General features: G+C 50.4%; 1 protein-coding gene across 1 annotated transcript in view; it reads right to left on the reverse strand.

Moving 5' to 3' along the window:
* The window catches only part of trpm2 (transient receptor potential cation channel, subfamily M, member 2), a 98,480-nt gene that overhangs the window by 48,522 nt on the left and 35,805 nt on the right, over positions 1-14,153 (reverse strand). Inside the window, exons 13-16 of the mRNA XM_080198488.1 lie at positions 12,394-12,523; positions 9,641-9,786; positions 8,285-8,397; positions 1,679-1,780 (exon numbers count right to left, since the gene is read on the reverse strand). Coding sequence (XP_080054614.1) covers positions 1,679-1,780; positions 8,285-8,397; positions 9,641-9,786; positions 12,394-12,523 — 491 coding nt within the window. The remainder of the gene's footprint in view (positions 1-1,678; positions 1,781-8,284; positions 8,398-9,640; positions 9,787-12,393; positions 12,524-14,153) is intronic.

The following is a 14,153-nucleotide window of genomic DNA, read 5'->3' on the forward strand; positions in this document are numbered from 1 at the left end:
CCACGGTGAGTAAAGCCTGAATTAGATACAGGGTAAAGCTCCCTCTAAACTGTCTCAGGTTACTCCAAGGTTACAAAAGGTTAAATACAAAGCCCAGTTACCCCACCAGTGGAAGTAAGTGCCCAGGTTAGACCGAGTTCCATTAGCGCGTGCCATCAAGAACCTCAAAGGCAGCGACAGTAATTACCCTCACTCTCTCCCCTCATGGAATCCCTACTTGGAGAGGCCATTCTGCCCATTGAGTCTGTACCAACTCCCTGACAGATACTTCCTCAGGCCCTATCCCCGTAACCCCACACATTTCCCATGGATAATCCATCTAACCTACACGTCTTAGGACACAGATGGGCAACTCAGCATGGCCGATCCACCTAACCAGCACATCTTTCGGGCTCCAGCCACAAACCAGAGCACCCGGAGAAAACCCACGCAGACACGGGGAGGACGTGCAGATTCCACACAGACAGTGACCCCAGCTGGGAATTGAACCCAGGTCCCTGGCGCTGTGAGGGGCAGCACTAACCCACTGTGCCACCGTGCCTTAACCAATTTTTAAAATCAGAGCTGACACAGATCCTGCTGTTCAGTTTTGGTGATTAATCTGACAATGTCCATTGGAATCCCTTCATCAACCTCCCCTGTTACCTCACTGAGAGAAAATTCAATTCACCAAACACAACCTGCCTTTTCACAGATCCAGAATCATACAGAGGCCCTTCGGCCCATCGAGTCCGGGCCGACACATTAGAGACACTTGAACTCTCGCCTGATCCCCTCTGCCAGCACCTTGGCCCTGAATGTTCTGATGTGTCAAGTGCTCATCTTTTAAAAGAATGTGAGTTTCCCCACCTCCACCACCCTCCCAGGCTGCACATGAGGACACGCTGACTATCCCTGATCAAGCTTTGCCTCTCCAAGTGGAGATAAACACTCTCCTTCAGAGGTTTCTTTCATAGTTTCCCTATCACTGACGTCAGACTCACCGGTCTGTAGTTCCCTGGCTTATCTCTACAACCCTTCTTAAAAAGCGGAACCACATTAACTGTTCTCCATATACATAAAAAACACACACACATACACACATAAAAAACACACACATACATGCACACACACATACAAAAACACACACATACACACATAAAAAACACACACATACATGCACACACACATACAAAAACACACACACATACACACATAAAAAACACACACATACATGCACACACACATACAAAAACACACACACATACAAAAACACACACACATACACACATAAAAAACACACACATACATGCACACACACATACAAAAAACACATACATATACACATAAAAACACACACACATAAAACACACACACACATACATACATAATTTATACAAACACACACATATACACATAAAAAACACACACATACATGCGCACACACATGCAAACACACACATTAAAAACACATACACAAATACATGCACACACACTTACAAACACACACATATACACATAAAAACACACACACATACATGCACACACATATACAAACACACACACATACACATATAAAAAGAAATACAGATAGAGGAGATGGAATAAGACATTGAATGAGCGAAAGAAAGACAGAGACAAAACATTCGTACCCAGTTAATGAGAGAGATGGCGATGTGAGTTGCTGCTCTGTACTCACTGTGAAATGGAACGTTGTCCAAAGTTCAGGTTCCCGTTGACAGGTGAGTTTGTGTTCCGCTCCCGGCTGCTTTGCTTTCTCTTTCCCCTTTCTTCGTCCCTTCTAAAACAAAGTAAACAATGTGTTTTGTGAGGCTTGGGAAGATTCTGACCATTAGGAGCCAGGTAACCGATAGGAATGTTCTGGCTGAATTCTCCCTGTGTTACTGGATTGTAGCAAACACAAGCTGCCTGCCTTAACCCACCCGGAGCTGGACCGCTCCCCCCCCGACCTCCACCACCTAACCATCCCCCTCCCACAGTCCCCAGACCTGGATCCAGTGGAAGACTCGATAGACGGGGTTTAGCTACTTTGCACAAGGAAATATCTCCAAGGGTTTCACGCCGTCTCTCGTGGTTGCCAGTCTCTGATTCACCCACCCTGCCATCAGCTGAGTGCCTCTCAATCAGCGGGTACCCCATTTAAAAGCTGCCCCAGCCACCTCTTCAGAGCAGAGGTTGGCCGCTGGGGTAATCTGCCCCCTCGCTTTACGGGGAGACATCCTTTGGCAGACTGTTGGAGGAGCAAGCGTTGGCACATCCTGTCACGGGAGGAGGCAAGGTGCCCAATCCCACTTGGCGGTGCTGCCAGCTCTCTGCAGAGTCGGGGGGTGGGGGGGCAGGCAGCGCAGGGAGGGAATGAACGGTCTTTCCAGCAGGGCGAGTCACTCCTCTCATCACTCTGTACCCACGCACCCAGCGGAATCTCACTCAGTGCCAACTCAAGGGGAAAACCGCCACTCACTCTGCCACTCACACCTTCATCTCCCATGTAACTGGCCTCCTTATCCCCTCCCTGCTCCCACTCGCCATCCACGCACCCCTTACAATCCGCCCTGGCATTTGGCCTACCGACACCAGTCCTCATGCAGGATGCCATCAGTGGCACTCACGCACTCGGTGGTGAGTTAGTGGGCAGAGCTGTCAGACTGGGGCAATGCTAATTGAAGAGTGGTGTCAGCTACAGAGAAATATTCATCACCCTCCATGAGATCTGACACGGTTAGTCACAAGCGTGCAGGCAATCCCTCCCCCCCCCCAACCCCCAAACTGCCCCCCCCATCTGCCCACACTCCCCCCCCAACCCCCAAACTGCCCCCTCCCATCTGCCCACAATCCCCCCAACCCCCAAACTGCCCCCTCCCATCTGCCCACACTCCCCCCCAACCCACAAACTGCCCCCTCCCATCTGCCCACAATCCCCCCAGCCCCTAAACTGCCCCCTCCCATCTGCCCACAATCCCCCCAACCCCCAAACTGCACCCTCCCATCTGCCCACAATCCCCCCAACCCCCAAACTGCCCTCCATCTGCCCACACTCCCCCCAACCCCCAAACTGCCCCCTCCCATCTGTCCACACTCCCCCCTCAACCCCCAAACTGCCCCCTCCCATCTGTCCACCCTCCCCCCCAACCCCCAAACTGCCCCCCCATCTGCCCACACTCCCCCCAACCCCCAAACTGCCCCCTCCCATCTGTCCACACTCCCCCCAACCCCCAAACTGCCCCCCCCATCTGCCCACACTCCCCCCAACCCCCAAACTGCCCCCCCATCTGCCCACACTCCCCCCAACCCCCAAACTGCCCCCTCCCATCTGCCCACACTCCCCCCAACCCCCAAACTGCCCCCCATCTGCCCACACTCCCCCTCCAACCCCCAAACTGCCCCCTCCCATCTGCCCACAATCCCCCCCAACCCCCAAACTGCCCCCCCATCTGCCCACACTCCCCCCAACCCCCAAACTGCCCCCTCCCATCTGCCCACACTCCCCCCAACCCCCAAACTGCCCCCCATCTGCCCACACTCCCCCCCCAACCCCCAAACTGCCCCCCCATCTGCCCACAATCCCCCCCAACCCCCAAACTGCCCCCCCATCTGCCCACACTCCCCCCCAACCCCAAACTGCCCCCCATCTGCCCACACTCCCCCCCAACCCCCAAACTGCCCCCCCATCTGCCCACACTCCCCCCCACCCCCAAACTGCCCCCCCATCTGCCCACACTCCCCCCAACCCCCAAACTGCCCCCCATCTGCCCACACTCCCCCCCCAACCCCCAAACTGCCCCCTCCCATCTGCCCACAATCCCCCCCAACCCCCAAACTGCCCCCCCCATCTGCCCACACTCCCCCCAACCCCCAAACTGCCCCCTCCCATCTGCCCACCATCCCCCCCAACCCCCAAACTGCCCCCCTCCCATCTGCCCACACTCCCTCCAACCCCCAAACTGCCCCCTCCCATCTGCCCACCATCCCCCCCAACCCCCAAACTGCCCCCCCATCTGCCCACACTCCCCCCAACCCCCAAACTGCCCCCTCCCATCTGCCCACAATCCCCCCCAACCCCTAAACTGCCCCCTCCCATCTGCCCACAATCCCCCCCCCACCCCTAAACTGCCCCCCATCTGCCCACACTCCCCCCAACCCCCAAACTGCCCCCTCCCATCTGCCCACAATCCCCCCCAACCCCTAAACTGCCCCCCATCTGCCCACACTCCCCCCAACCCCCAAACTGCCCCCCCATCTGCCCACACTCCCCCATCCACAGACACCCCCTCCACTCCCCCACTCCACACACACACACACACACACACACACCCCCACACACACACACACATCCTAGTGGATCCTTTAGCCCATGTTTCTGAGTTGAATCAGTAAAGGGGTTGGGGAGTGAGTGCCAGGGTCGCCGTTCCCCCCCCCCCGGGGTCCGTACACACAGCACCGCACTGATGCAACCATTTCAACAAAGGTCCAAACTTCACCTGGGCTGTGAGGTGAGGTCAGTGGGATGGGGCAATGTGGAAGGAGGCAAAAATGCTGGAAAATCTCAGCAGGTCTGGCAGCATCTCTGGGGAGAGGGAGAAAACCAGAGCTCCAACGTTCCGGGTCTGGATGATCCTTTGTCAGAAGATGTTGGGGGGGGGGGGAGCTCACAATGGAAGGCAGAGGGAGGTGGGGGAGGATGAGGAGTAATGGAAGGCAGGGGGAGGACCCTGGGGAGGGAAACAAGAGCTTGAAAAGGTTGCATGAAACCTCACAAACAAGGGAGTGAAAGGAATCCTGTAACAATTGACTGGGAATGGGATGTGTCCGGATGCGTTGGTCCAAGAGGGGCATAGGCTTCTTGCAGGTGATGGGCTTGGGGGCAAAGGGTGTTTGAATTGAGGAACAGACTCCCTCTTGAGGTTGGCCTTTTTCTCACTGGGTTGCTGATATCCTGCATGGTCTGGTGGGTTGGAGAGAACGATACCCGTGTGCTGGGGGATTGGTGGTTAAATATGGCGCTCGGACCTCCAAACCCATCAATTGAGGGCACGCGGGCAAACCAGCTGCCAACCCGATGGGCGACATGGAAGGGAACGCACTTGTGTATAATTATTGAGGTTCCAAGTGCAAAAAGGCCACGCAAAAAGCCAACCAGTTCACAAAACTGAGGCTGAGAGAATAGAAGGGTGACTTTCCATCTGGATGACGAGACATGGGAACAGCACAGTGGCACGGTGGATAGCACTGCTGCCTCACAATGCCAGGGACCCGGGTTCAATTCCAGCCTCGGATCACTGTCTGTGTGAAGCGTGTACAATCTTCCCGTCTCTGAGTGGGTTTCCTCCGGGTGCTCCGGTTTTCTCCCACAGTCCCAAAGATGTGCGGGTGAGGTGGATTGGCCATGCTAAATTGCCCCTTAGTGCCAGGGGGGATTGGCAGAGTAAGTATGTGGGGTTGCGGGAATAGGGCCTGCTGGAATCGTGGTCTGTGCAGACTCAATGGACCGAATGGCCTCCTTCAGTGAGGCGGTAAAATCCTGCCTGATTCCTTTGGATAGAATGGATAAGGAGAATCAGTATAGATTCTGACACATTTCTACAGACTGCTCAGGGACACAGGGAGCTGTGTATGGAAATCTGAAACTATTTTGAGAGATATATGGAGGACAGAGTTCATGGTCTTAGGTCTTTGCCTGAGTGTTGAGTCCAGAATGTGCGGAATGGGAAGGCCCGGTGCTGTGTGGGGCTTTACTGGAATCTTACAGCAATGTGAGGGCAGGTGGGGAATCCAAATGGCAAAGCAACCAGAACGAAGAAAATTCCAGCACAGGAACAGGCCCTTTGGCCCTCCAAGCCTGCACTGACCATGCTGTCCCCCTACCCTCTCAAGGACCATATCCCTCTATTCCCATCTCATTCATGTACTTGTCAAGACACCCCTTAAAAGTCACTACCGTATCTGCTCCCACTACCTCCCCTGGCAATAAGTTCCAGGCACCCACTACTCTCTGTGTAAAAAATCTGCCTCATACATCTCTTTTAAATCTTGCCCCTCGCTCCTTAAACCTGTGCCCCCTGGTAACTGACTGTTCCACCCTGGGAAAAAGTTTCTGACGGTCCACTCTGTTCATGCCTCTCATAATCTTGTAGGCTTCTATCAGGTCTCCCTTCAGCATCTGTCATTACAGTGAGTGGGTATGGCTTGCTTTGTCTGTGGGTGCCATCCACTGGTGATGGTCAGAATTGGAGTTCCAAGCTGTTCATTACACAGAGTCACAGAGTCATAGACATTTACAGCATGGAAACAGGCCCTTCAGCCCAATTTGTCCATACTGCCCATTTTTTTTACCTTTAAGCTATTTCCAATGGTTCTCTTTTGGCCCGTATCCCTCTGCACCCAGCTTACTTATGTAACTGTTTAAATGCTTTTAAAAGATGAAATTGGACCTGCCTCTGCTTCTACCTCTGGTTTCATTGTTCAAAGTTCCCCAACATTGTGGTCCATTTGGAAATAACTCTACATTACAGCCACTGCAGGCAACAGGGTGATAATGTTTGCCCCAGTGTGCTGTGGAGTTAGAGCAAGTTGTTTTTGTATTTAAATGTATTCATTCATGGGGTTTGGATATCATTGGCGAGGCAGCATTTATTTACCACTCTTAACTACCTAACCAAAAAGTTTCCTTGTCCAGTTAGAAGTTAGCTAAGAAAGCACTGTGGCTAAAGTTTTAAAGTGTATTTATTAGTGTCACAAGTCAGGCTCGCATTAACACTGCAATGAAGCTACTGTGAAATTCCCCTAGTTGCCACACTCTGGCACCTGTTTGGGTCAATGCACCCTAACCAGCACGTCTTTCAGACTGTGGGAGGAAATCAAAACCCACGCAGACACGAGGAGAATGTGCAGACTCCGCACAGACAGTGACCCAAGCCGGGATTCAAATATACATCCTTGGCGCTATGAGGCAGCAGTGCGAACCACTGTGCCCCCGTGCCGCATTATTGAACTGGATAAGTTTTACTAAGTATTAAACTCACTGCGATGCAGACATTTGTTAGCCCAGATTTATTTAATTAAATTGATTTAATTTCCTGAAACTGACGGTAGGATTTGAACTTCTGGGTTATTAGTCCGTGCCTCAGGATTACTAATCCAGTGACACAGGGACACAGTAGTTCACGCTGCTGCCTCACAGCGCCAGGGACCCGGGTTCAATTCCTGGCTTGGGTCTGTGTGGAGTTTGCACATTCTCCCCATGTCAGCGTGGGTTTCCTCTGGGGGCTCCGGTTTCCTCCCACAGTCCAAGGATGTGCAGATTAGGTGGATTGGCCGTGCTAAATTCCCCCTCAGTGTCAGGGGGATGAGCAGGGTTATGGGGATAGGACCTGGTTGGGATTGTGCAGGCTTGATGGTGCGAATGGCTTCAAAGAACAAAGAACAACACAGGAAACAGGCCCTTTGGCCCTACAAGCCCGCGCTGCCCATTTTAACACTCAGTGAGTGCCTCATTCCAATCCTTCTACCTACGACTTTTGTCTACATCTAGTGGACTCCACAATAAAGGGGTGCAAATTTTAGGGAATTATCTGTGCGCCAGATTAAGGGAGATCCAATTTCGGGACAATTTATTAACACCAATCAGCCTAAAAGCACGTTTTTGGGGTGTGGGAGGAAACTGGAGCACCCGGAGAAAAACCCACGCAGGCACGGGGAGAATGTGCAAACTCCACACAGACACCGACCCAAGCCGGAGATCCGACCCGGGTCCCTGTAACTGCACAGCAGACAGTGATAGTCACCGAGCTGTCGTGTTGCCCGTCAGTTGGTCCAGTTTAAGCGTACACTAACCACGTGAAGCACTAGGCAACTCTCGAAGCAACATCCAAGAGCACTATACGTGGCTTCCTTCTGCACTATAGCGATTCGATGATTCTATGATTAGACATGGGAAATATGTGGGGTTACGGGGATAGGGTGGGGGAAGAAGGCCTGGATAAGGTACTCTGTCAGAGAATTGGTGCAGAGTCAATGGGCCAAATGGCCTTTCCTGCACTGTAGGGATGTTATAATTCTCAGATTCTCGAATACAAGGCTGTTGTACCCAGTAGATGCAAAGCGCAAAAAATCACACAAAGTAATGGCATTTCTGATTAACCCAGAGAAACACGTTCTATCTCCAATTCCTGCCTCCTCAATAAATTCCTGATCTGGGTCCCCGCGATGCAGAGTGTTGGCCCAGCCCCTCACACAGAGGTTGGAGGTTGGCGGAGGCTACCGGCGAATATAGAGACCGGGCTCCTACCTGAAGGTGATGAGGTTTGAGTAAATGACGGGCCAGAGAAACAGGCAGAGCAGCACCTGCCAGGTGTTTGTATCGACCGAGAGCTCTCCCCACCAGATCTTGGTCAACAAGGCCTGCAAGAGAAGGAGGCAGAAAGAAAAATCATGCTGGGATTCTCCCAGAAACATTCCAGTGTGTGGAAAAAATGGGAGTAAATCCCACTTTTCTTTTCATGGTGGTTTTGAGAATGGATCTCCCACGCTCGGTGCATCACAGGGTGGGATTCACCCTGGAAATCTGGGAGCGGGGTCTAGTCTCGCTGGAGAGGCCAGCAGCAGGTCGCTGAGCGGGCCACTGTGTCTCTGCTGATCTGTCAGCGCCGAGATCTGCGTAGGGGCAGTGCCACACATTCTCAGCCTCCAGATCACCAGCCAGCCTAACTGGCACAATCCCCCCATCGTTGGCCTTCCCAACCCCCTCCCACTATTCAATCACTGGCCTCCCGGACCTCCCTGCGCTAGCCCCAACCCCCCTCCACCCCCCAAAACTGGCCAGCCCCGATCTCTCAATCCCCTACAGTCAGCCCCCCCCCATTTACCCTTCCCACCTGAGTGGCCAGCCCCAATCACCTCTCCCCTCCATCTTCCACTCATCCCAAGGCAGCAGGTCCCCCCCCAACCAATCGTGCCCCCCTCCCCCCGCAATAGGCCCCACCCCCTCCCACCCAGCACCCTTGGCACTGCCCGATGCCCAGTGGATGGTTCCAAGGTGCCCATTTGGCAGTGTCAGGGGGCTAGGCTGGCACTGCCCGGGCTGGCACTGCCCAAGGGGGCGACGCCTCCCTACCCCCCCACGGTTTCTGAGGGGATGCATGGCCTCAATGGCCCTCCAGTGGGGTTGGGCCACCGTTAGCGGGCAAGCAATTGTAAATCCCGCTGGGGGAGCACATCCCAGCGAGGGTGGGGTGATGTTAGCAGGCCCAGAGATTTCAATCCTAGGCCCACTAATGAAATGTCAGTCGCGATTTCCCTATTGTAATCAGTCCCACGCCAATTTCTGGCACAGAGCTGGTCACGCTGGTTAGTCTGGGAGACTCGTGGCCTCCTCCGGTGCCTCCCAGCAAACAGACCAGGCCCAGGAGTTCAGCAAGACTTCAAAAGACATTTCATAAGGGCTTTTATCAGACAAACTCTGCAGCCTCTGTGCGTATAGAGCTATGAGAATAGCAGAGGATGTGGTGACGGTGGGTGAACATATTCTTCACACAGAAGAAAGTCATTCCGCACCTTGTAACCAAGAGAAAGTTACTCAATTAGTTCCACTCGCTACGCTCGCTCCCCCATGGTCACCCACCAGAAAAACAGACGCAAGTCAGACCTGAACGCCCCCCAGTGCCATGAACTTCTGGCTCTCGGCTTCTAAGGCCAGGCGCAAACACGTTGTGTTTCCCCAGGTGCTGGATACCCTAACCAGCATCTTCTGTGCCCGCTTGGCATGCTTCCTGTAACACTCCGTGAATAGGCCTTTGGTTAAAGAGAAAGGAACAATTACAAACACGAAAAACACAGGAGAGTTTTAGAATCATCCTTAACTTTTACATCAGGTTACAATAACAGGAATATTATATCGCGTCATCAGTGTATTATTCATCTGCTAACTCGCAAGTTCAAGTTGGACTGTCCCTTTAAAGCCACAGAGTTGGAAGGACTGAAAGTTTACAGAGATGGAGGGAACTTTCTAAAAATTCATTCATTCTTAGGGTATGGGTGTCTCTGGGAGGCCAGTCTACCACCAGTCACACTGAGTAGGAGCTTTTACCACTGATAGCAGTTTGATTTCACTCGCTAGGCTGCTTGAGTGCCCGAGTCTCACAACACCTGGTTAAAGTCCAACAGGTTTATTTGGTAGCAAAAGCCACTAGCTTTCGGAGTGTTGTCCCTCTGTCAGTTCACAAACAGGGCGTAGAAAGACACAAACACAATTTGCAAAATAACGGTTGGATTGGTCTCACATTCCAGATTGCGGATTGGGGGGTTCTGTGCAATGAGAAAGGATTAATTTACAATCTCGGTGCAGGGTCCTTGGGAAAGAGCAACTATATTATGTTTCGTTAAGACGGAGACTGACGTAGCCAAATCCAAAACTAGGGTCCTGAATCTAAATAAAGGGGGTACAGACAAGAATGGATTGGGAAACCTTACTCAAATAAACCCCACAGAAATGTTAGCGAACCAAAGAGAGGGCAGAATTGAAGGAAATTGGTATTAGTAGGAAAATGGGGAAATGATTGGGGTTAAAGGCTGACAAATCACCATGGGCTGATAATCTTCATCCCAGAGTGTTAAAGGAAGTAACATTAGAAATATCGGATGCATTGGTGGTTATCTTCCAAAATTCCATTGACTCTGGAGTGTCTGGGAGGTTCACTAGGCTAATATCATGATTGGTGGGACTGTGCTATGAGGAGAGGTTGGTTTGATTGAGTCACTAGTGTTTAGGAGGGTGTGAGGAGATCAGGTTGAAATGTATAAAGTTCTATCAGGGCTGGACAGACTGGATGCGGGGAGGATGTTTCCCTTGGTTGGAGAATCTAGAACCGGGGTACATAGAGGGTAGACCATTTAAGACTGAGATGAGGAAATATTTCTTCATTCCAAGGAAAGTGAGCCTGTGGAATTCTCTACCACAGGAGGCTGTGAAGCTCAAATTGTTGAATATATTCAAGAGATAGATTTTTTTTTACATTTTAGTGGCATCGAGGGAGAGAAAGCGGGAGTATGGCATTGAGATAGAGGATCAGCCGTGATCATGTTGAATGATAGAGCAGGCTCGAAGAATGGCCTACTCCTTTTCCTAGGGTCCATGTTGCTTTCTCCATGAAGCTAGCATCCCGTGCACATACTGAGAGAGAGCTCCACAATGCCACAAAAATGCTCAAAATGACCCCGAACTGGGGTCTCGAACCTTCCCTCGTGATGAGGATGTGCCAGGGAACTGTTGTAATGTGGCCCCCTCTTACTTTAGCCCATCTCCACTCTTGCTATCCTCAGATGGGGAAAATTCTGCTTGTAATTCTATCCTTTTCTCCCCGGATGTCGCCTGCCCTGCCAAATTTTTCCAGCATTTTTCTTATTACAACAAAGCACGTGGAAAAATATTATGTTGGTGAGAGATCTGGAATATTCTATGAACTGCCTGCAGGGGCCTCGCATCCCAGGTAAAGAGAGACAACTGGCTCAGATGTGTTTCTATCACTGGGTGCAAACTGGGGTAATTGTTTTACTGAAGCTGTGATTCACTGGTTAAGGTTTCATCTCTTTATTTTAAGCGGGCGACACATTTTCACAGAGTCTGGATCTCAGGCTGTGAGTCAGAATTCCTGTCGTCCACACATGTCCAAAGCTCTGAATCAGGAGGTACAGAGTTCCATTCCCCAGACGTTCAGACGTTCCTAAGCATCGCGTCCCCAGTGAGAAACCTGAGTCTGGGTGGAGGAGCCCAAAAGACCCTGGACAAGACAAGACAGTCTCCATCCATCACCAATCCTCCACCCCTCCGGTGAAGGTAGAAGGAGCGTCCACATCTCTGTTTGTTAGTGTGTTAATCAATCCATAAATCCTTCCATGTTCCCCAAGGATTGAGCGCAAAGATTAAACAACTAACAAATGGCAGCGATTTTGTTTTTATACATCGGACTTGGGCATCGCTGGCCAGTGTTTATTGCCCATCCCTAGTTGCCCTTGGAGGGCAGTTGAGAGTCAACCACATGCTCTGGAGTCACGTGTAGGCCAGACCAATAAGGATGGCAGATTTCCTTCCCTGAAGGACATTAATGAACCAGGTAATTTTTCCGATAATTGATAGCGGTTGCATAGTCATTAATAGATTCTTCATTCCAGGTATTTCTTTTACTGAATTCAGATTCCACCACCTGTTGTGGTGGAGTTTGAACTCAGGTCCCCAGAACGTTAGCTGAGTTTCTGGATTAATAGGCTAGCAATAATACCACGAGGCCATCGCCTCCCCGAGGAAGGTTAAGGAAGTGCTCTTCCACCTTAGAGAACGATCCTGAATAGAAACTACTCCTGTACTCAGGACTGAGATCTAACATGTCTTGGACCTCAGCGTACCAATGGCTCGATCCTCATACTCCTGGGCCAGCTCTTCCATTTCCTCTGACAGGTCTGTGTCATTCTCTTCAGAGGACATCTTTTTCAGGATTTTACAAGCAACAAGTGAAGAATCAATGCTGTCCATAGCCTGGGGGGAAAAAATGCAATTTTCATCGTTACCAAAGTGATTCTATCCAACAAAAACAGCCATGTGACTTGACCCAGCAGCCTGGGGTAATGTCTATTTACACAGCGGTGGAAGATCAAGCCAAGGAGATTAACGTGAGGTTATATTTCTTATGGACTAGTCTTGCTCTGTTGCTGTAACTACGATCAAAGTTAGGCACAAACCCTCTATCCTCCAAAGAGATGGTGGCAGAGCAGGAAAGGCTCCAACAATCATATCAGATCATAGAATCTGTACAGTACAGGAGGTGGCCATTGGGCCCATCAAGTCTGTACTGACAACAACCCTACCCATGCCCTATTCCCATAACCCCATGTATTTACCCTGACATGCCTCCTTACACTAAGGGGCAATTTAGGATAGCCAATCAACCTAATCCCCACATCTTTGGATATATAACAATATTCACAAATTCTAGAGAAGGACATTTATTCATTGAGGATAAAACAAGTTTTGATTTAACAAGTTTATGCAGAATGCATTTTCCTTAACTAACTTTCAGGAATGTGGGCATTGCTGGAAAGGTTGTATTTTGTCATCTTTATGAGGATCATGGTGGTCTATATTTGCAAACTTACTCGTTCCAGGATGGTTTGATACAGCTGAGTGGTTCACCACAACATACTTCATAGGCCAGTGTGGGGTTTGAGTCACATACAGGCCAGACTGGGCAAAGACACTTGGCAGGGTTCCTACAACCTCCCCCAACCCTGGTCCCAATGTCAGAGCTATCTCCTTGGAGCAGAGAGCCTAACTTTGACCACAGGGCTGAACCCAACAACATTTCAGTGCAGTGAGTGAGCCGTTAACTGTTTACAGAATCGTGAACATTTAACTTAAAACATTATTCTGTGATAAGCTATCCAAAGGCAAATCCCAGAGTTTTCATTGTGAGGTACAATACAGAGTATTTAGAAGTTGAAAACAATGGAAGTGATCAGCCTGTGAGAATTGTACCACTCACATGAAGCATTAATCTGGTATTAAACATAAAAGTTGCTGGTTCATTTAATTGTGCCGTACTAGATAGTGGCTGCACGACCTAATTAGCTAAAATTCACTTTTTATTACATTTTGGTTCATTCAGTAGTAAGAATCCAAGTACAAAGGAGTATGAAAATTACATTTGTTTCAGGTTTGGGACATTGAAGTCACTAAAAAAAAAGTAACCAGTATAAGAAATGGAATGGAATTCCCCCTCTTTGAGACTAAGTGCGATAGTGGGTGATCTGGCAGTACCTTTCCAACGACCAGGATAGAGGGATTCCGCACCAGATTCTGTGTTTGGACACTCAGTAATAATGCGCTGGTGAGTTTCCCCACATCTATCCTGACAGGCTGGCAGCTAATTGTTTCAACAGTCTTGGTGCTACATTTTAAAAAAACCTGCCTTTACCAGACCCTGCAACATGTCAGCAACCCAGCAGCAAAATACTAACAGCCTCAAGAGCAATAGCCAATATTCAGAGGGGATGACGAGATGCGTCCTCTTCCCAGTAAGGAGATTAGCAGACACCGAGATAAGATCAGATATAAATAGCCCCATCTAGCTGACTGTGAGATCAGTAGAGGCATACAGGTAGTAATTGTT

Source organism: Carcharhinus amblyrhynchos, chromosome 11 (genome assembly GCF_965287045.1).
Source record: "Carcharhinus amblyrhynchos chromosome 11, sCarAmb.v2.hapA, whole genome shotgun sequence".
NCBI classification, from domain to species: domain Eukaryota; kingdom Metazoa; phylum Chordata; class Chondrichthyes; order Carcharhiniformes; family Carcharhinidae; genus Carcharhinus; species Carcharhinus amblyrhynchos.